The 17,133-nt window shown below is 34.3% G+C and overlaps 2 protein-coding genes across 2 annotated transcripts in view; one reads left to right on the top strand and one right to left on the bottom strand.

Moving 5' to 3' along the window:
* The window catches only part of ralgps1 (Ral GEF with PH domain and SH3 binding motif 1), a 191,336-nt gene that overhangs the window by 56,313 nt on the left and 117,890 nt on the right, over positions 1-17,133 (top strand).
* On the bottom strand, positions 44-15,478 carry angptl2b (angiopoietin like 2b). Its single transcript, NM_001126478.1, is given in 4 exon segments — positions 44-2,044; positions 2,638-2,908; positions 6,553-6,746; positions 14,511-15,478. Coding segments are annotated over 4 exon segments (1,560 nt in total). The 5' UTR covers positions 15,406-15,478; the 3' UTR covers positions 44-1,844.

The raw sequence follows: 17,133 nt of genomic DNA, 5'->3' as shown, positions 1-17,133 counted from the left end.
TGATCTCAGGTCAGTTTACAGCAGGACCACTACACAAAGCCTGTAGCTGTACATCTTTTATTGCAACAGTTAGACAGTACTTGGGGAAATCTGTTACACTTACAGTATATTACAAATGACACATTATTTTCAACAATATTGCATTTATATGTACATAAACGTGTGTTGGTTCCTCATTTGACACCAACAGCTAATTTACACAGTAAATACAGTTTAGATGGAGCAATCAGTGACTGTTTTAAGAAGTGTTTTCAAGTTTAATTATGTTTACTTTAAAACTACAAGATTTATACCAATTTAAAAAATGATATCCCTGAAATAAATTAGGAGTCATTCATTTCATCAGGAAGTACATCTTCTCTTAGCTACAGTATGAGTAAACTAGGAAAGCATAAGCTACTTATCACTGGATTGCATGTCCTGTGTCTTATTTTACATACTAATCAGAGTTATTTTCAGGTCTATTTGATGAAATAAATCACAAAAACAACAGGCAACAGATCCACAATTGCACTGAATATTAAAGATGAACAAAATTCATTTGACATTACTGTGCTAGAGAGAAAAAAACACATCATGTCCATTTATATATTTTTTCTTTTTGAACTGCTTCCTAGAGCAATTGACCAGATGCATGGTTACTGTGGATTTCGATTAATTAGCCCTTATGCTGCTTAAATTTAAATGTCTTTTCATCTTTTTAATGCTTGAACAACTAAGCTAAGGGTTATTAAGGAACATTATGCCATTGAATATAGGGTCACATCAACCTTTCACCAAAGGTTTTTTCCAGCTTGCATATGAGTGTTTCATGCATTTGGTCAATTGTAAAAACAAAACAAAACAAAAAACATAATAGACACTTTCTTTTCTGTTAAAGCAATTAGCACTTAAATGAGTAGTTACTCAAGAATGAACTTTCTGTTTTTAATTACTCGCCTTCATGTCTTTATAATACCCAGAGACCTTTATTCATATTCAGAAAACAAATTGAGATATGTTAGATGAAATATGCAAGCTCTTTGACTCTTCATAGGCAATAACAAGACTTTCAAAATCCAGAAAATAATTTCATCTAAAACAGGGGTAGTGGACCTATGACTCGGGAGCCACATGTGGCTCTTTGACCAATATAATGTGGTTCTCCAGCTGTCTCCCTTTAATAAAAAATTAAAACTGTCACTAAAAATCAGTTTCCTTAAACTAAAAATGACCTTTTTATTGTATATTTTTACAGCAGAAATGAATATGAATAAGAATAAAAGGACGTTTTATCCAATGCGGCACTGTGGATTTACCTGAATCACGCTACCAATGAAGGGAATGCCACTTACATTTCTATGGTAACCTTTTGCCATAAGATTCAAACAATGTTCATGAATAATGAAAAGAAAGAAATTCTATAAATTGTTCTTTATTAATTAATGGACTTGCTTAACATATGGTGCATCATATATATCCCCAATGGCTCTTTAAAAAATGCATTTGCCAAAAAATTGGAAATGGCTCTTTGCTCAAAAAAGGTTCCTGACTCTTATCTAAAATATCCAAACTTATGTTCTGAAGATTAACAAATGTCTCAAGGGTTTTGAAATGACACGAGGGGGAGTTATTAATAACATTCTTTTCATTTTTGAATGAACTAATCCTTTAAATATAGAGCTTCCTTTTGTAGTCTCTGATCATTTGGTGTTCTTTACAATAATCAAGAGACTATTTTTTATTTATTTATTTATTTATTTTTTCCCCCACATATCACATCCTAGTATGTATGTGTGAATCAAACCACAGTTTAATCAAATTGCACTTTTTAAGCCAGTTTTTAGTTCATTTGTGTGTCCTGCTCAGTGGAAGGTGTTGGGGTTTGGTCGAATCATCATCACAACCTTCTTGAGAGAGTAGGCACCTCCTCTGAATTCAGCCCAGTAAACACCGTCCTGATAACGACTGCGGTAATGCCCTCCTCTGTACCACACGCCGTTCAGATTAGAGTGAGCACAGGCGTTATACCACCAGCCTCCCTTTTGATAGTGGGCACAGTTCCCTGAAAAAATATTTATTTCAGGTTAAATGTGTGCAGGTCAAATGATTACTACTAGATCAGTAAAAATAAAATCATATTAAATGAATCATCTTATATCAAAAAATGAAATCCTAAAAATAAATAACATGTATAATAACAATAAATAATAAAAGTATATGTCGATATATATGAAAAAAATAGTAATTTGTAGTTCTGTAAATACATACTTATATATCAATAATGTTATTGATGTTGTGTTATATTTATTATTGAATGTATTTTTTATTACCATTTATTATTAATTAGATATAGTAAAAGTATTATTACTTAATAATAATTAATTATATTTTAGTATAATTAGATATACTAAAAATACAAAACATAATATAATAATAGCAACATAAAACTTATTATATTATCATTTACTAATAAAAATTTAGAATTGCTTTTTACATTACATATATATTAAAATGTGTGTGGGTGTGTATACATAAATGATAATATATGTAATGTTTTATTATTATTATTGTTATTATTATTATTATTATATAAATGACACTGTATTGCATATTTGCAAAAAAAGGTTAATTTAGGTATTATTGACAGACTGATACCTGTATATACATCATGATCGCGGTCCAGAGTGGTGAACTGTTTTCCATTGTGCCAGGTTAGAGAGTCACCAGCATTTCCATGATAACGGCCCACTCTGAGCCTGTAGAAGTCTGCTTCGGGCTCCAGACGGAAACTTGCGTACTCTGCAAACGTCTTGCGTCCAGACCAGTCCTCCAGCGTCACCAGCAGTTTATAGTTCCCCTGGTTGGTTATCCAGTATATGTTCTCAAGACCCAGCCAATACTCTCCATCAATGTTTCCAAAACCTTGCTGTAATAAAACAGAAGAGCGCCTGCCTCTGAGTTATGGTTAAGCAAGATGTTTCTTTTACTCTACATTTATTTTTTCATGTCCTTAAAGGGATAGTTCACCCATAAATGACTGGCTTCTGTCATCATTTACTCAGTCTTCACTTGTTCCGCATCATGACTTTCTTTATTCTGTTTTGTTTGTTAATAACCAGCATGATCTTTGTCAGACAGATAGACATCTCTGTCTGAGCTCATGAAGAACTGGTAGTTCCAGCTTTTCTTGTGATAAATACTTTGTTTTGTTTTGCAGTGGACAAAGATTCTGATGATGCTTTGTCACATTCTCTGCACTCTGTGATTTTCATAATTCAAATGGAATTTGTTTCTATTAACATTTGAATTGAATCTTTAAGGCAGCACAATGCTGGTCATTTGGATAAAACTCATTCATTCATTCATTCATTCATTCATTCATTCATTCATTTTCCTTTGGCTTAGTCCTTTTAGTCATCAGGGGTCGCCAAAGCAGAATAAACCGCCACCTTATCCAACATATGTTTTACATAGCGGATGCCATTCCAGCTGCAACCTAATACTGGGAAACTCTCATACACTCTCATATTAACACACATACACTACAGCCAATTTAGTTTATCCAGTTCACCTATAGTGCACGTCTTTGGATTGTGGGGAAAACCCAGAGGAAACCCGCGCGAACACGTTGAGAATGAGATTATATATATATTAACCATTTAATATTATTTAATTCGGGCTGCACGGTGGCTCAATTTTTAGCACTGCCGCTTCACAGCAAGAAGGTCACTGGTTTGAGTCCGAGTTTGGTTTGAGTCTGGTTTGAGTTTGGGTCAGTCGGCATCTCTGTCTGGACTGTGCATGTTCTTCCCGTGTTCGCGTTGGTTTCCTCCAGGTGCTCCGGTTTCCCCCACAGTACATGTATATTCAGTTTCTCCTACAGGATTGAAATATACTTGTGGTGGTCGCCGGATCAAAACACCTTTTACCCACAGTACATAAATAGTTAACTATATGTGACAAGCGAAACATAATTAGATTTTTAACCCTATTTTTTTTTACTATTATCTGTTTTAAACTTTTTCTTTTTAATGGGTTAAAGTTAATAAAAAGACTGTTGAAAAAAATCCACTATTTCTCTTGTATGCTATTCAGGAGCCATGTGCACCCACTCTCAGGTCAAATCTGCTGCTCTCTATCTCTCATTGAAGTTCAGGTTGTATTGGCATGACATTTTGTACAGTATTGCCAAACCATTTTAGATGTAAAACATATGTAATATATTGACATCATCAAATTAATTAAATATACAGCAAATGAGAAATAAATGACAGAGGAAGAAATAATAAAAAAAATAATTACAAGAATACAACATATACTGTAGAATATTTAAATAAGACAAATTTGTTCATAATCTTCTGACAAATATTCTGCAGCCAAGTTCTCAGAGTATTTATTCTTTTTCTGAGTCGTTTAGATTAAAGAAATTATTATTTAATGTCTCTCTTGCTCTCACAGCTGTGCACAAAATTTAATGACAGCTTAGAAAACGAAAGCAAAACCAAATCCTGGACAGTTTAGTAGATTTAGAAACCGCAGCCAAATGCAAAAGGTGCGGATCTGTATTGGTCTGCTGAGCACATGACATTACCTGTGGCAGTGTTGTCAGTTATCGCACACACAGAATGAGCAGTATGAAACGGGTAAATGAGAGATAAATTTCCACCACTTAATCGCTCACAGATGTTTGTTTGTATTGGGCGGATACGAAAAAATGTTTAAAAGGATGATAAAAATAGTAAAAAAAAAAAAAAACAGCAGTTCGCCAGTAACTTACTGTAAATCAATTAAAGCAAAAATGCTGTATTTACATTGACAGAACCAATTATCTTGCTGTATTTGTTTACAGTATTGTATATATTTACTGTAAAATTTAGTCATTTACAATAAAATACAGTAACATACTGTATAACTGTCCTACAGATCAGATCATATTACAGTTAAATACTGTGTAATTTACAAAAATTGTTAACATTGTACATATAATATTATTATTATTATTATTATTATTATTATTATTGTTATTATTATTATTACTATTACATATTAGAATCTCAAGGTTTTTAAAGAGTGCTTTTTGTCTCTTTTTATCACTTCATTATTGAGAATACATTGTAAACATTCAGAAAAAAGGCTCAGTGCTGGAGAACAAAAAGCATTAAAATTAAAATCACTGTCTTCAAATTGGGGAAGAAAGGTGCCTTGTCTTAATCTGATTTACTAATTATGCTAATCTATTTAATTTAATTGTTTATTACATTTATTGCATATACAAAATATACACTTAGATCATGGTAATGTTGTATGAATAATTAAGTTAGCCTTTGCATTGAGGCATTGGAGTGTAGTGTGGCAGTTTCTGTTGGCATGTGTTTCTCATTAAACTGCTTTACGTTCAGGGGTCTGTATGTTCACTGCCATCCGGTTCAGCTTATATGAAGCAGCCCAAGAGTTATAGACCATGTGCCATTAAGTGACCAAGGTAAAATGTGAGCAAATTGTTTCCACAAGAACACAAATGTACTTCTTTGTCGAGCTTGCCACTATAAGTGAAGTAAAGACACTGTACTTTCATTACATAGATACTGTATATTGTATTGCTAATTGAGATTACCTTTGTGTAATATTAATTGCAGATTGTAGTGTGATTTCTACCACTTTAGTTTCATTTACTGTTTACTTTATATAGAAAATAATATAATAGTGTATTAGTAATCGGTAGGGCCAGACAGAATCTGCAACAATTTTTTGCTATTTTCTGCAGAGAATTTTGTAAAAAATCTGAAGATTTATGCAGAATTATTTTGGGAGTATCGTAACTGAGAATTTTATATTTAAAAGACAGAAAATATTACTTTACTAACTTTATTGTAAATAAAATATATCGGATGATAATTAAAAACTGAATGAATATAAAGTTACACACATTTACACAAATAAATACAGAGACTCAATTATGGGCTAAAAACCTGCTAAATATATATATTTTTAATAATAATAATAATAATAATAAACTTTATTTTAAGAGTAATTGCTCATTGTTTTAATTTGGACTAGTATACAACTAAATTTGAGAAAAATAAAACATTAAATGTTTTCATAGAGTTCCTAAAATTCCTAAAAAATAACTGTCACACTGTTAAATCATTCTAAATTTGAATGTATTTTATGATTTTAATTAATTGAAAATGAATTGATTGCTAACATTTATTTTAACCATTAAAGTTAGCCTTTTGAAAAACAAACTAACAAACAAATAAATAAACAAACAAATAGAAAAAACAAGAACATAAACAATCAATTAATTAAAAAATAAAAAAGTAGATCAACATGCAAATAAATAAAAAAACAGATAAATAAATAATTAAATAAATAATCAAATAATCAAATAAATAAACAGATAAACAAGCAAATAAGTAAACAATGAAAGAAAACACACACACACACACACACACACACACACACACAAAAACATGATACAGAGAAACTAGAACACAAAAGATGTTTAAAAAGTAGGTGTATCAGCCAGGGTCCTATAATCATTGGCTGGAGGTTTTTCTTGTGGCTCACCTTATATGTCTCCCAGTTCCTAAAGAAGTTAACGGAGCCATCCATTCTCCTCTGGATGACCGTCCAGCCGCCAGGGTCCTGTCTCTGGTCGCACCACACCTGCATCAGCTTATTGGTGTTATCCGGCTTCACCAGGTGCATCCCACTGTTAGTGTGACCATCCTCCAGAGCTTCCAGGCAATCCTTCCAGGGACCTTGACCAAAAAAAAATAAAAAATGCTGTCAAATCTCACTCAGGCAACACGACACTGTGACAGACAGGAAAACTCAATTGCTTCTGCTGCAGAGTTGAACTCTATAATGGTAGGAAGTCAATCTCAGGGATCCCCTTGCATCCCTCTCTCTTGTTCTTCCATGGCACAGCTGGAAAAGCTCTTAATATAAGAAGAGGATTGACCTTGGCTGCCATTCTGGCCTGGGAAGTTGCCTCTGCTCCTCCAGCCAAACATAACGCTGGCAAGGATGCCAAGAAAGGCCCATTTGCTAAATAATGCAGTAGCAAGTAGATTAGCGAGCACTTCCAAAATTCCCTCAGCATGGAGTAGTGTTTTTATAGGGATGCGTCAAGATGGCTACAATTTCCAACGTTTTCCAATGAAAAGACCATCTATAAATTAGTTGTCTTTAAAATATTTGCCGATTCCAAATACACATTTTCTTTCTCTGATCTGCTTTCTCAGTAAATCAGACAAAAGGTAGGAAACATCTTAAACCAGACTCAACTAGTTTACTGATCTCCCAATCTGGTCAACCTGGGCAGGTTTAAAGAGTTTTTGTAACTAAAGCAACTTGGCCAGCCTGAGAGACAGCAAAAAGGATATTTTGAAGAATACATTGATGTCCTCTTTGTTTCAATGGTGAAAAGATGCCAGATATCTTATTTTAAACAGCAGAAGAAATAAGTTCGAACAGGTTCATTGAACAAGTTAAAGGGGACTAAATTATAATTTTATAATTTAGTATAATTTATAATAATATTTTTATTTCTGTAATTACATTCCCCTTCAAAAAACAAAACTTGATTTGCTCAAACTCAGGTCATCCAAAATGTAGGTTACTTTTTTCAGTACAAAATTTAATTATATATAATTATATTATATTATAGTTCTATATAATTTTAGCATAAAATGCAACTAAATATTACTTTGAAAGTCAACATATACAGGCAAAACAAGATTAATACCTGACCTCAAGCAATATTATGGTAATTATGAACTCAATTTAAAATAATCTAAAGTATAGAAAGACAAAGAAAAAAAAGAAACGTAAGGGGACATAAAAAGGACATAAATAATAATGTTTTAAGTGCTTTCTTGTTACTTGACATTGAAATTGAAATACATTTTCACTTCTTGTGTGAAGATTCTAAAATGGGGTTGAGTATTGTAGTTATATTTGTGACCCTGGACCACAAAATAATGGTTGTGTCATATAGTCATCAATACATTGTATGTTTCAAAATTATTGCTTTTATGTCAAAAATAATTGAAATATTATGACAATCATGGCCCATGAAGACATTTTGTAAATCTACAAAAACATTTTAATGTATTTATTAACCTTAAATATATAAAAACATACTTTTTGATAGGTAATATGCATTACTTGTTTAAATTGGACAATATTTTTCAATAGTTACAATATTTAGATATTTTTTTTTATAAAGAGTCATGTTTATAGATATGTTTCCAATAAACTACACAATGTTTATACAAACTTTTCTTTGTACATTGTGGGTATAAAATAAAGAGAAATCATTAAAGCAATATTTAGTATAATAAAAACATTCATTTTCCCAGAGATGGGTTGTGGCTGGAAGGGCATCCGCTGCGTAAAAACGTGCTGGATAAGTTGGCGGTTAATTATGCTGTGGCGACCCTGGATTAAAAAAGGGACTGTGCCTAAAAGAAAATTAATAAATGAATGAATAAATGAATGAAAAACATTAATATTAATCCAAAAATAGACTGATCTTTTAGCTTCATCAAACATCAATATATCATCAGGAAACACAGGTATTAATTATGTTTTTTTTTACTCAAGTGATAGCTGTTGACTTAAATTTTATGAATCACCAAGAATCACAATTTTTACTAAAAACCATATTTAGTGAGAAAAAAAATTAAGGACAAATGTAAGCTACATACTAAATGGCCTAAGGGTAGGTAAATCAACAACATATGTTCATTTTCGAGTGAACTATCCCTTCAAAGTTGAGCTCTAAATGCAGATGATCTCACATGTTCCGTCATTGTTTGTGTATCTTAACTGAGCTCTCCATGCTGTCAGATCTGGCAGACAGCCTTTCAGGTATCTTACATCTCCATCCCAAAGCGCTGCTGAGGCCTTGTGGTTTACTTACAGTAGTCTGGAACATTTTACTGTTTACTCTCAACTTGTAGCTAATAAAAAGCAGACCTCATGCTCGACATTCATCGACACTCCAGCCTCTTTATTGTTGCAAATGGTGTTTTAAAAATGCAGTGGTTGCTTCTTTAAATATTGCTGCAGTCCGTTTTGCTTCTCGCATTGATTTTAGTACTTTGTTTAGCGATTGAGATATTTCTGCCTGTGTTTGTAATAAAAGAGCTCATGTGCTGGGTACATGGCCTCCTTTGCACACACTCCACTGAGTCGGACGGTGTCTGTGTTTCTCTGTCTGGCTGGCGGATTTTCACAGCATTCCAGAGTAAGAGCCATCGCACTACCTGACAAATTTAAGATAACAATGCAGACAGGGCTCATTAGCCCCTTACCGTGACTAAAACTGAATCTGTTCCAGGCTTCCCATTCCTGAGGAGAAACTTGCTTTTTATTGGGCGAATGTTTTGTTTTGTTTTGTTTTGTTTTGTTTTTTAAATTTTATTTTTTAATATTATTTATTTATATTTTTACTTATTTTTTTTACAATGTTTTTATTACTTTTACTTTATTCCATTTTATTTATTTACATTTTTTTTATTCTAATATATTATTATTATTATTATTATTATTATTACATAAAATACATTATATATCTTGGACATTACATAAAGACAAATAAATAATTAATAATCATTTTTACCATGATTTACATTTAATTTAAGTAATTTTTTATTCTATTTTGTTTATGATAATGATGATGATGATGATGATGATGATGATGATTACTATTATTATTACTATTATTTTATAAAATAATTTTTATATCTCACACTTGGACATTACATAAAACAAATGAATAATTATCAATAATTTTCACAATGATTTACAAAAGACACCAGTTGGAATGTAATTTAGTTTAAAAGTAGTTTATTTATTTATTTATTTATTTATTTTTTATCTATTTATTTATTTACCTGATGACATGTTAAACATTTTTTAAGCACTGTATTGTCATTTAAACAAATAGATTAACTTATTTGAAAACACATTTTATAATAATTTAAAATATTTATTATTTGACCGCATATTTCTTTAATCTATTTTGTTATGTACATTTTAGGTTAAATATGTTGTTTTATTTTTTTAGATTAACCTAGCTGTAATTCTGCATGGTAATGAAACATTACTTCGCTCATATTTGTAGGCATTTTATTTTCACAAACATTCCAATCTTAGTATATTTTATTTGAAATAGTAAAGTCAACTTTAATAAATTAAATATGGAAATTAACATTGACTCGTAAAAACATATCATGATTGACCCCTGTCTTTGATCTATGCAATTCTTGTTTATTTAATGAAAAACATATAAAACATAATCAGTGGATTTTCCCTCAAACTTTAACTTATTTCTAGGGATGTCTAGATCCTATCACATGATCAGAAATTGGGCCTGATCACGCAGTTTCAGACTCGATCGGAATCGGAATCGGAACAATTTATTACTTGATTGTTCAAGCTACTTCACAGAAGTGCTCTGTTTGTTAAAAATACAGTGATCTGGATCCTGAATCTGTTTCTTCACTCTTCTTTTTTTTTATGTATTAAGAAAGTCTCGGATCGGGTTTTTGTATCGGTATACTCTCAAAATCAAATGAATGTAAATAAAGTTTAAAGTTTTAATTGGACACTTTTGGCCTAAATTTGAGCACATGATGTTTCTGTTCATGAACCTTAATGAAAACCTTTCTTTTAAATGTTTTTTTTCCTCTCATTATGTTGGAGCCACTGATATCTTGCTCTCCCTCAGAGAAGTCTGCTTGTCAGCAAATCTGAAACGTTTCTTTCTAACCCCCTTCTGTTTAATTGGTTGTAGAACATTAAATGTTAAGGAAACTTGCCACTTGATGCAAAATGAGTGCCAAAACAACTATTTGTAGAACAGAAAAATAAGCACAAGAACAGCCAAAAGCAGGTTCAAAGGTGCATCATTAAAAAAATTTGTTTCCCATTAGAACGATCATTTCATCGAGTAGAATTGTGACCTCTGAATTCCTGTCACGTTGTACAATGTTGATATTTAGAAATATGTTTAGAGGCTTTTTAAAAAAGAGATTCTGACAAAGACAGCTGTCTGACAGACTAAAGTTTAGATGACATGGAGAAATGGAAAAAGATCTTAAACAAAATCTGTTCAAGAGGAAGTACAGTGGAAAGACAATCTGCTTTTCTGTACAAAGGTCCTTGCTAACATTTGCAGATATAAATGAGGTGGTGAAGTGGAGATGAACATGAATCCATCAAGTCCAGTGAAGTGAAGATATGCTAGGAAGAAGGGAGGAAGGGGAAATGGAGAGACCTTACAGATTTTCAGTGGTGTGGGTCATGTTAAAACAACTTGGCAAATCCATCAGCAGGCCAGTTCGTTCTAGCAGGAAGAACTGATAGAGCTCTGTGTTTGTGTGGGATGTCTGGGTCATCCATGTCTGGAATAAATGACTTCACTTTAACAGACTGCTGCTTTCCTCCCTGTGCTGATCTTTCTCCTGTCTTCTTTTTATTTCTTCCTTTCTCATCATTGCAACACAATTATTTTTATGATTTCATTCAAACTAAAGTTAATTCCATTTTTGTTTGATGTTGTCGGCACAAGAGTTCAATTCAATTTAAGTTTACTTGTAGCGCTTTTTACAATAATTGATGTACCAAAGCAGTGTCACAGAAGATGCACATCATTAAATAACAGTCAAAATCAGAAAAGTTGCACAAAAAAAATATCGGGTTGCACACAGTTCCTTTTTGGTGTCCCAACCAGTATTGGGCAATAATGCGTTACTGTAGAGACATTACTTTTGACAGTAACAAATACTGTGATGCATTACTTTTTAAATATAGTGATCCCGTTATTGTTCCAATATGATGCGCTTGTGCGTTACTTGCATTTGTGCATTACGTTAGTTATAACCAATCACTGTAAAGAAGACATGTCATGTATGAGGCGCCTGACTGGACAAAAGTAAATTAAGCGAAAGCCGAGAGACCAGGTTCATTACTATTACTAATGCTACTATATTTTTGTTTCAAATAAATAAGCACATGTTTGTTATCTGTATAAATAATTAGTTTGAACAAGCAGCAAAAATATTTTTATTTTGTGTCTAAGTGTAAAGGGTTGTAAGTATATAAATGTAGTTAACCAGCATCTTCTCACACCACACCTCTGCACATATCCAACATTTGGCCATATGAATTGGATCTAATAATTAATTTCTGGTGCTCTTTTTGTGTTAAATAGTCTTCTGTGTGATAAACACACAGAATATGTGCACAGAGCAAGGTAAACAAAGGTAGACATGTAGACTTTAATATGTAAATGCAGCCTATGGTGGCATTTCTCAACGACTTTTTCTGTTGCTCTTCTTTCCTTCACTTTTTTGTATTCTCTCCAGAATATGTCTCTCCAGGGCTCTTTTCTGTACTGTAGTCCCATTGTGAAAGCTTCACTCTCATTGCGGACAGTTTGTTTAACCTTCTGCTATTAATGCAGGCAGACCTAGTCAGGAAATTGCTCATGTCACCAGATGGGCTGGAAACAGCCACTGAAATCTTCCCCCTTTTCACTGTATTGCTTAGTTTTACATATGAAATAGGCAAGACGTATATGATGGTGTTGGGGTAGATGGTATAATAAAACACAAAATAAAATATAATAGCATTGCAGTATTGTGAGCATCGGAACTATTAACTAATAAAGGTTCAGATCTCAAAAAAGTAGAACAAAAACAAAAGCAAATGTCCCTTTGACTGAGATAACGAAGAGTTATTCTATGTTCATAATAATAAAATAAAAGGTTTTATTAAAAGCAAATAGTATAATGCCACCTATGGGTGTGACCCAACACAAAATATTGTTTATGATATGCATCATCAGGCTGATTTCATTGTTGACATTTCAAAGCTGAGACAACAATGGATGCTTTATTGTTGCATCTTTATGTGGGAGTCACAGTGCAGTGAGAATTTGAGATGAATGAACTGATAGGCAGTGCTGAATTATGATGAAGGTCTGAGTGAGAAATACTGAAAGCTACTCGAGAATACAAATCATCAAACCTTTTCATACAGTAATTCCTGTAACAACCACTAACTACTGCTTTGCGTGTTTGCTTTAACTTATATCTTTTGTAGTTAAGATAGTTATAGAAATGCCTTTTGCCCACATTTTTCTGCTCAGTCACATACAGTAACTTTTATGTCTGTATTTCATACTGTTGTCAAGATACTACTGCATGCAAGAAAGGCACAGCTTTGACCTCGACCCATCAGTTTTAAGGCTGGGCTTGACGTCACTATTGACCTGCAAACATCAGTTCCTCCTGGTGAAGCAAATATACCTAGAAAATGATCCTTGGGCAGTGGTTTCCAACTCCAATCATGGGGACCCACATGTTGTGTGTCTCCAATTTAACACACAATGGAATTTGCGAACAGCTGATTTCGTCACAAGTGAATGAATTTCCCCATTGCAGGTATTGGTTAGTTCAAGCAGGCCTCCTAATCAATTTATGCTATCAGCTGATTTAGGAATTAAAAGCCCTGGCCCTAGCTGATCCAATGTCTATGCACTCAATTGGCAAATGCTTTACCAGACGCATTACATACACTATGCAGAACAGTTATTGTATGCTGTATATTGACAGTTCATAAACTACTGTATTTTTGCTCCTTTATTCTCTTTTCAGTTTTTTTCCCGTCACATTGTACAGAGTTTGCAGTCGCACGCTGTGCTGCAGCAACAAAGGCCACCTTTTCATTTAAAAGAAACCAAAAATGTTTTTGTGCTTCATGCAATATCCACCAGGTTGCGCAAGGAACAACCGTTTTTCCATTGTCGGGCAAGTCTGAGCAAATGCCCCCTAAATTAAACAGCCCACCCAGAGGTTTGTTTCAGAAAACCCTTGTTAGCCAACTAAGGTCGCAAGTTCCATCATTATATTAAATAAATATAGGGGAAAGAAAAAAACACAGCTACTGGTCAGTTTACGAAATTCCATACAACACCTTACAGTCTATTTTTTTATTTATTTTTTTGCTTACAATCGCCCTTATGTTTCTCTTTTAAACTTAAAGGTGTTGCATAAAATAATAAAGCAGTTTTAATTTAAAAGGTGATATTTCTTTACTGCATCCTCCTTGTTTTTTGGTAATGCATAATAAACTTTACACCACATTAAAGACACAGCAGCCAGTAACTTTCAGTTGTTGAGTTTTTGTCACATTTAAAAAGTGTGTTTGTGCATGAAACGTGCGCGTTTAGATGCATATGTGTGAGAGACCGGGCAAAAGAGCGCTCGCTTCACAGCTCTTTCTTTCTTTCTTTCTTTCTTTCGGAGATAATAAATACATATTTGTATTCAAATATGAATACAACAGAAATAAGTAAATCTTTACAAATTACGTGTCCACTTTTGTAGGCTTAACACAATAATGTCAGATAAAATAGCCTAAGCTATATTAAAATCATTTAAAGAATTGCAAATATCGTAATAATAAGTAAGCATATGTACAAATGAAGGGATGAAGCTGAGACTCACCTGAGGGTTTGTTTGTGGTGGAAGGGCTGTGAGTTCCCCCTGGCATGGTGGGTGGAGGTGCGGGAGGTACTTTGAGGTTCTGATCACTCTGGATCTCATTAGTGATCTGGTTGTTGCGGTTAAATGTAGGTGGCTGGTAGGGCTTATTAAGGGGTGGTGAGGGTCTGGGTTGTGGGTGGGGTTGGGGTTGAGGCTGAGGCTGTGGCTGAGGCTGTACAGGTACCCTGGGTACCGGTGGCCCCCTCTGACACTGTGCTTCAAGAAGGGCAATGAGTGCTGACTGGTTATTGGCCAGCGATGCAAGGTGCTGATACTTATGCTCCAGGTCTTTATAGCGGTTAGTAAGCTGCAGCATCTCAGAGGTCTGGTTGAGGATCTTGTTTTCCAATTGCGACAACTCTAGTGCATTGTCTCTTTTGCGGATGATCTCATGCAGCAGCTGCATGTATAGCTGTGTCACTCGGGAATTCATATTACGGGACTCCTTGCGCAGAAGCTTCACCTCATTGACGATGCCACCATCGACTTCTACAAGCTGCTGCAGAGTCTCAATTTGTCTCTTCTGCTTGTGCAGTTCAGAGTTGAGAAGTTCCAGCTCCTGTTTGTTGACACGGTTCTCCAGCACTGCCTCAGGCTCCTTGGAGTTCACACAGATGGCTCCTGTAACCTTCTGCTGGGGTACGATGAAGGTGTAGGAACACTTGTCCTGTGGAGGAGGCTCAGGGGCCCTTCGTGTGCGAGTGGTTGACAGGAATTCAACTTCCGGACCTTCATCACTGCTGTCAAACTCCTGAGGGCTGCCCTCCGTTTCAGGAAACCATCCACTTGCCAGAAGCAACACCAGACATACTAGTGAAGGAACATCCATGACCACACACACACCTGTGAAATACATAAGACAGAGAAGGAAGAAATTGGCACATGTATATTGATCTTATTTAAAATCACTTGACCAACAGAAAGCAGCTTGGTTACATGTCTTCAGTATGAACACTTTTCTCAGATGTGTAAACAATGAAAATATGAAGATATTCTTATTTTGAACCGACCCTTTGGTTAGGTAAATAATTATCATCCACATTACAACAAAATCATACTATAACATCTTTCCTCATACTAATCACATTTTCTATTTGATGGATCTCAGTGGAATAAGTGTATATTTATTCCATTCTGAAGGCCTTTGGGAGTCTAATTCCCCCAATGTCTATCTGAAAAGTCCCAGTTTAACCAAACTAACACAACCCTAAATGATCTAGACAGAAGATCTGGCACCTCACTCAACCTCAGTCACGGCATTGAGCTCATTACTACAGAGTTAGTGAGCTGCCTCTGTTTCTAACCCAGCCATGGAAGCTCTTGACCTCTGGAAAGAGATTAGGTTACACTTGGAGAAATGGTCTGGCAAGCCCCTGTGTTCCTCCAGCACTGATGGAGAAGCAGACAGGAGTGTGGCTGACCCTCACAGCGGGGGGATTATGAGGCTCTTTAGTCCCATATTCTGGACGTTCTTGGCTTCGCCGGAGCTTCTGGACTGGAATCACAGTCAAGCACTCTCTCTGAATGTTCTCTCTTTCATAAAGAGTGCACGCTTGACTCATTCTAGTGAATCAGTTCATCCTCAACATTTCTCTTTCCTGCAATAGATCGAATTCATAGGTTTCAATCAATTTAATCAGAAAGTTACTGTAACCACTTTTGTCATGAGCAAGCCAGTTCTAACCACCTCAACCTCGCTCCAAACCAAATATCCCACTAAATAATGGAGCTGCTTCAGTTGTAGGGTGACACAAATTGTTTAATGCTGCTGAATGGATTATTTGGTCATTGTGGGTGTCCTGGCATGAGTTTGTTCTGGTGAGCTGCCATATGAGTTAGTTTTTGATGACAGCAATTGGTTATCTGAACCTTGCCACAGGCTTGAACATCGCTAAGGGAGAATGGAAAATCTGATGTCATTCTGATTCATACAAGCACTGAAAAATTACTCTGATTATAAGAGTCTGTTACATAAAATGCATTGTGCAAGGCATGTGCAACCTTGCCTAACAAAGGTCACAATACACTGATTTTAAATTAGGACCAGTTCATGTGTTGTTGTTTTTTTTAATTGCTTAGAGTTTTCCCTTGTACAAACATGGGCTTCATGCAGTGGTGTAAAAAGTATAAAAACTTAAACATTACTTGCAAACAGCAGTATTGTAAGCAGAGTATCTGTTCTAAAAGTCACACTACTAAAAGTATTTTATTAATCATCATACCCTGCAGATCAAAGGTGTTTTTTAAGTGTAAGTAAAATATTTTGCCATTCATGGACTAAAAATGTAAAATCTGAGAACACATGGCATTAACATATGCACAAATAATAAACTGACAAAAAAGCAGGCTGATCCGTTTACATGCACAGTGAAATCTGTGTAACCTAAGATGCAATATTCTAGCTGTGACAATATGTAAACACTTAGGTTATGCACTTTGATTCCTTACTAACACTTATGAGTGTCCAGCAGCTGGCACCAGCAAACCAATCTCATGTGGTACTATTTGTACATGCATTTGAAAACATAACATTTGTAGTGCATTTAGTTATTGTGTAAGGCCTTTTCTCTTTGGTACATCAGTG

The sequence above is a fragment of the Danio rerio genome, chromosome 8 (genome assembly GCF_052040795.2).
Source record: "Danio rerio strain M-AB ecotype USA chromosome 8, GRCz13ab, whole genome shotgun sequence".
Classification (NCBI taxonomy): domain Eukaryota; kingdom Metazoa; phylum Chordata; class Actinopteri; order Cypriniformes; family Danionidae; genus Danio; species Danio rerio.
This window is presented reverse-complemented; position numbering and strand designations above follow the sequence as displayed.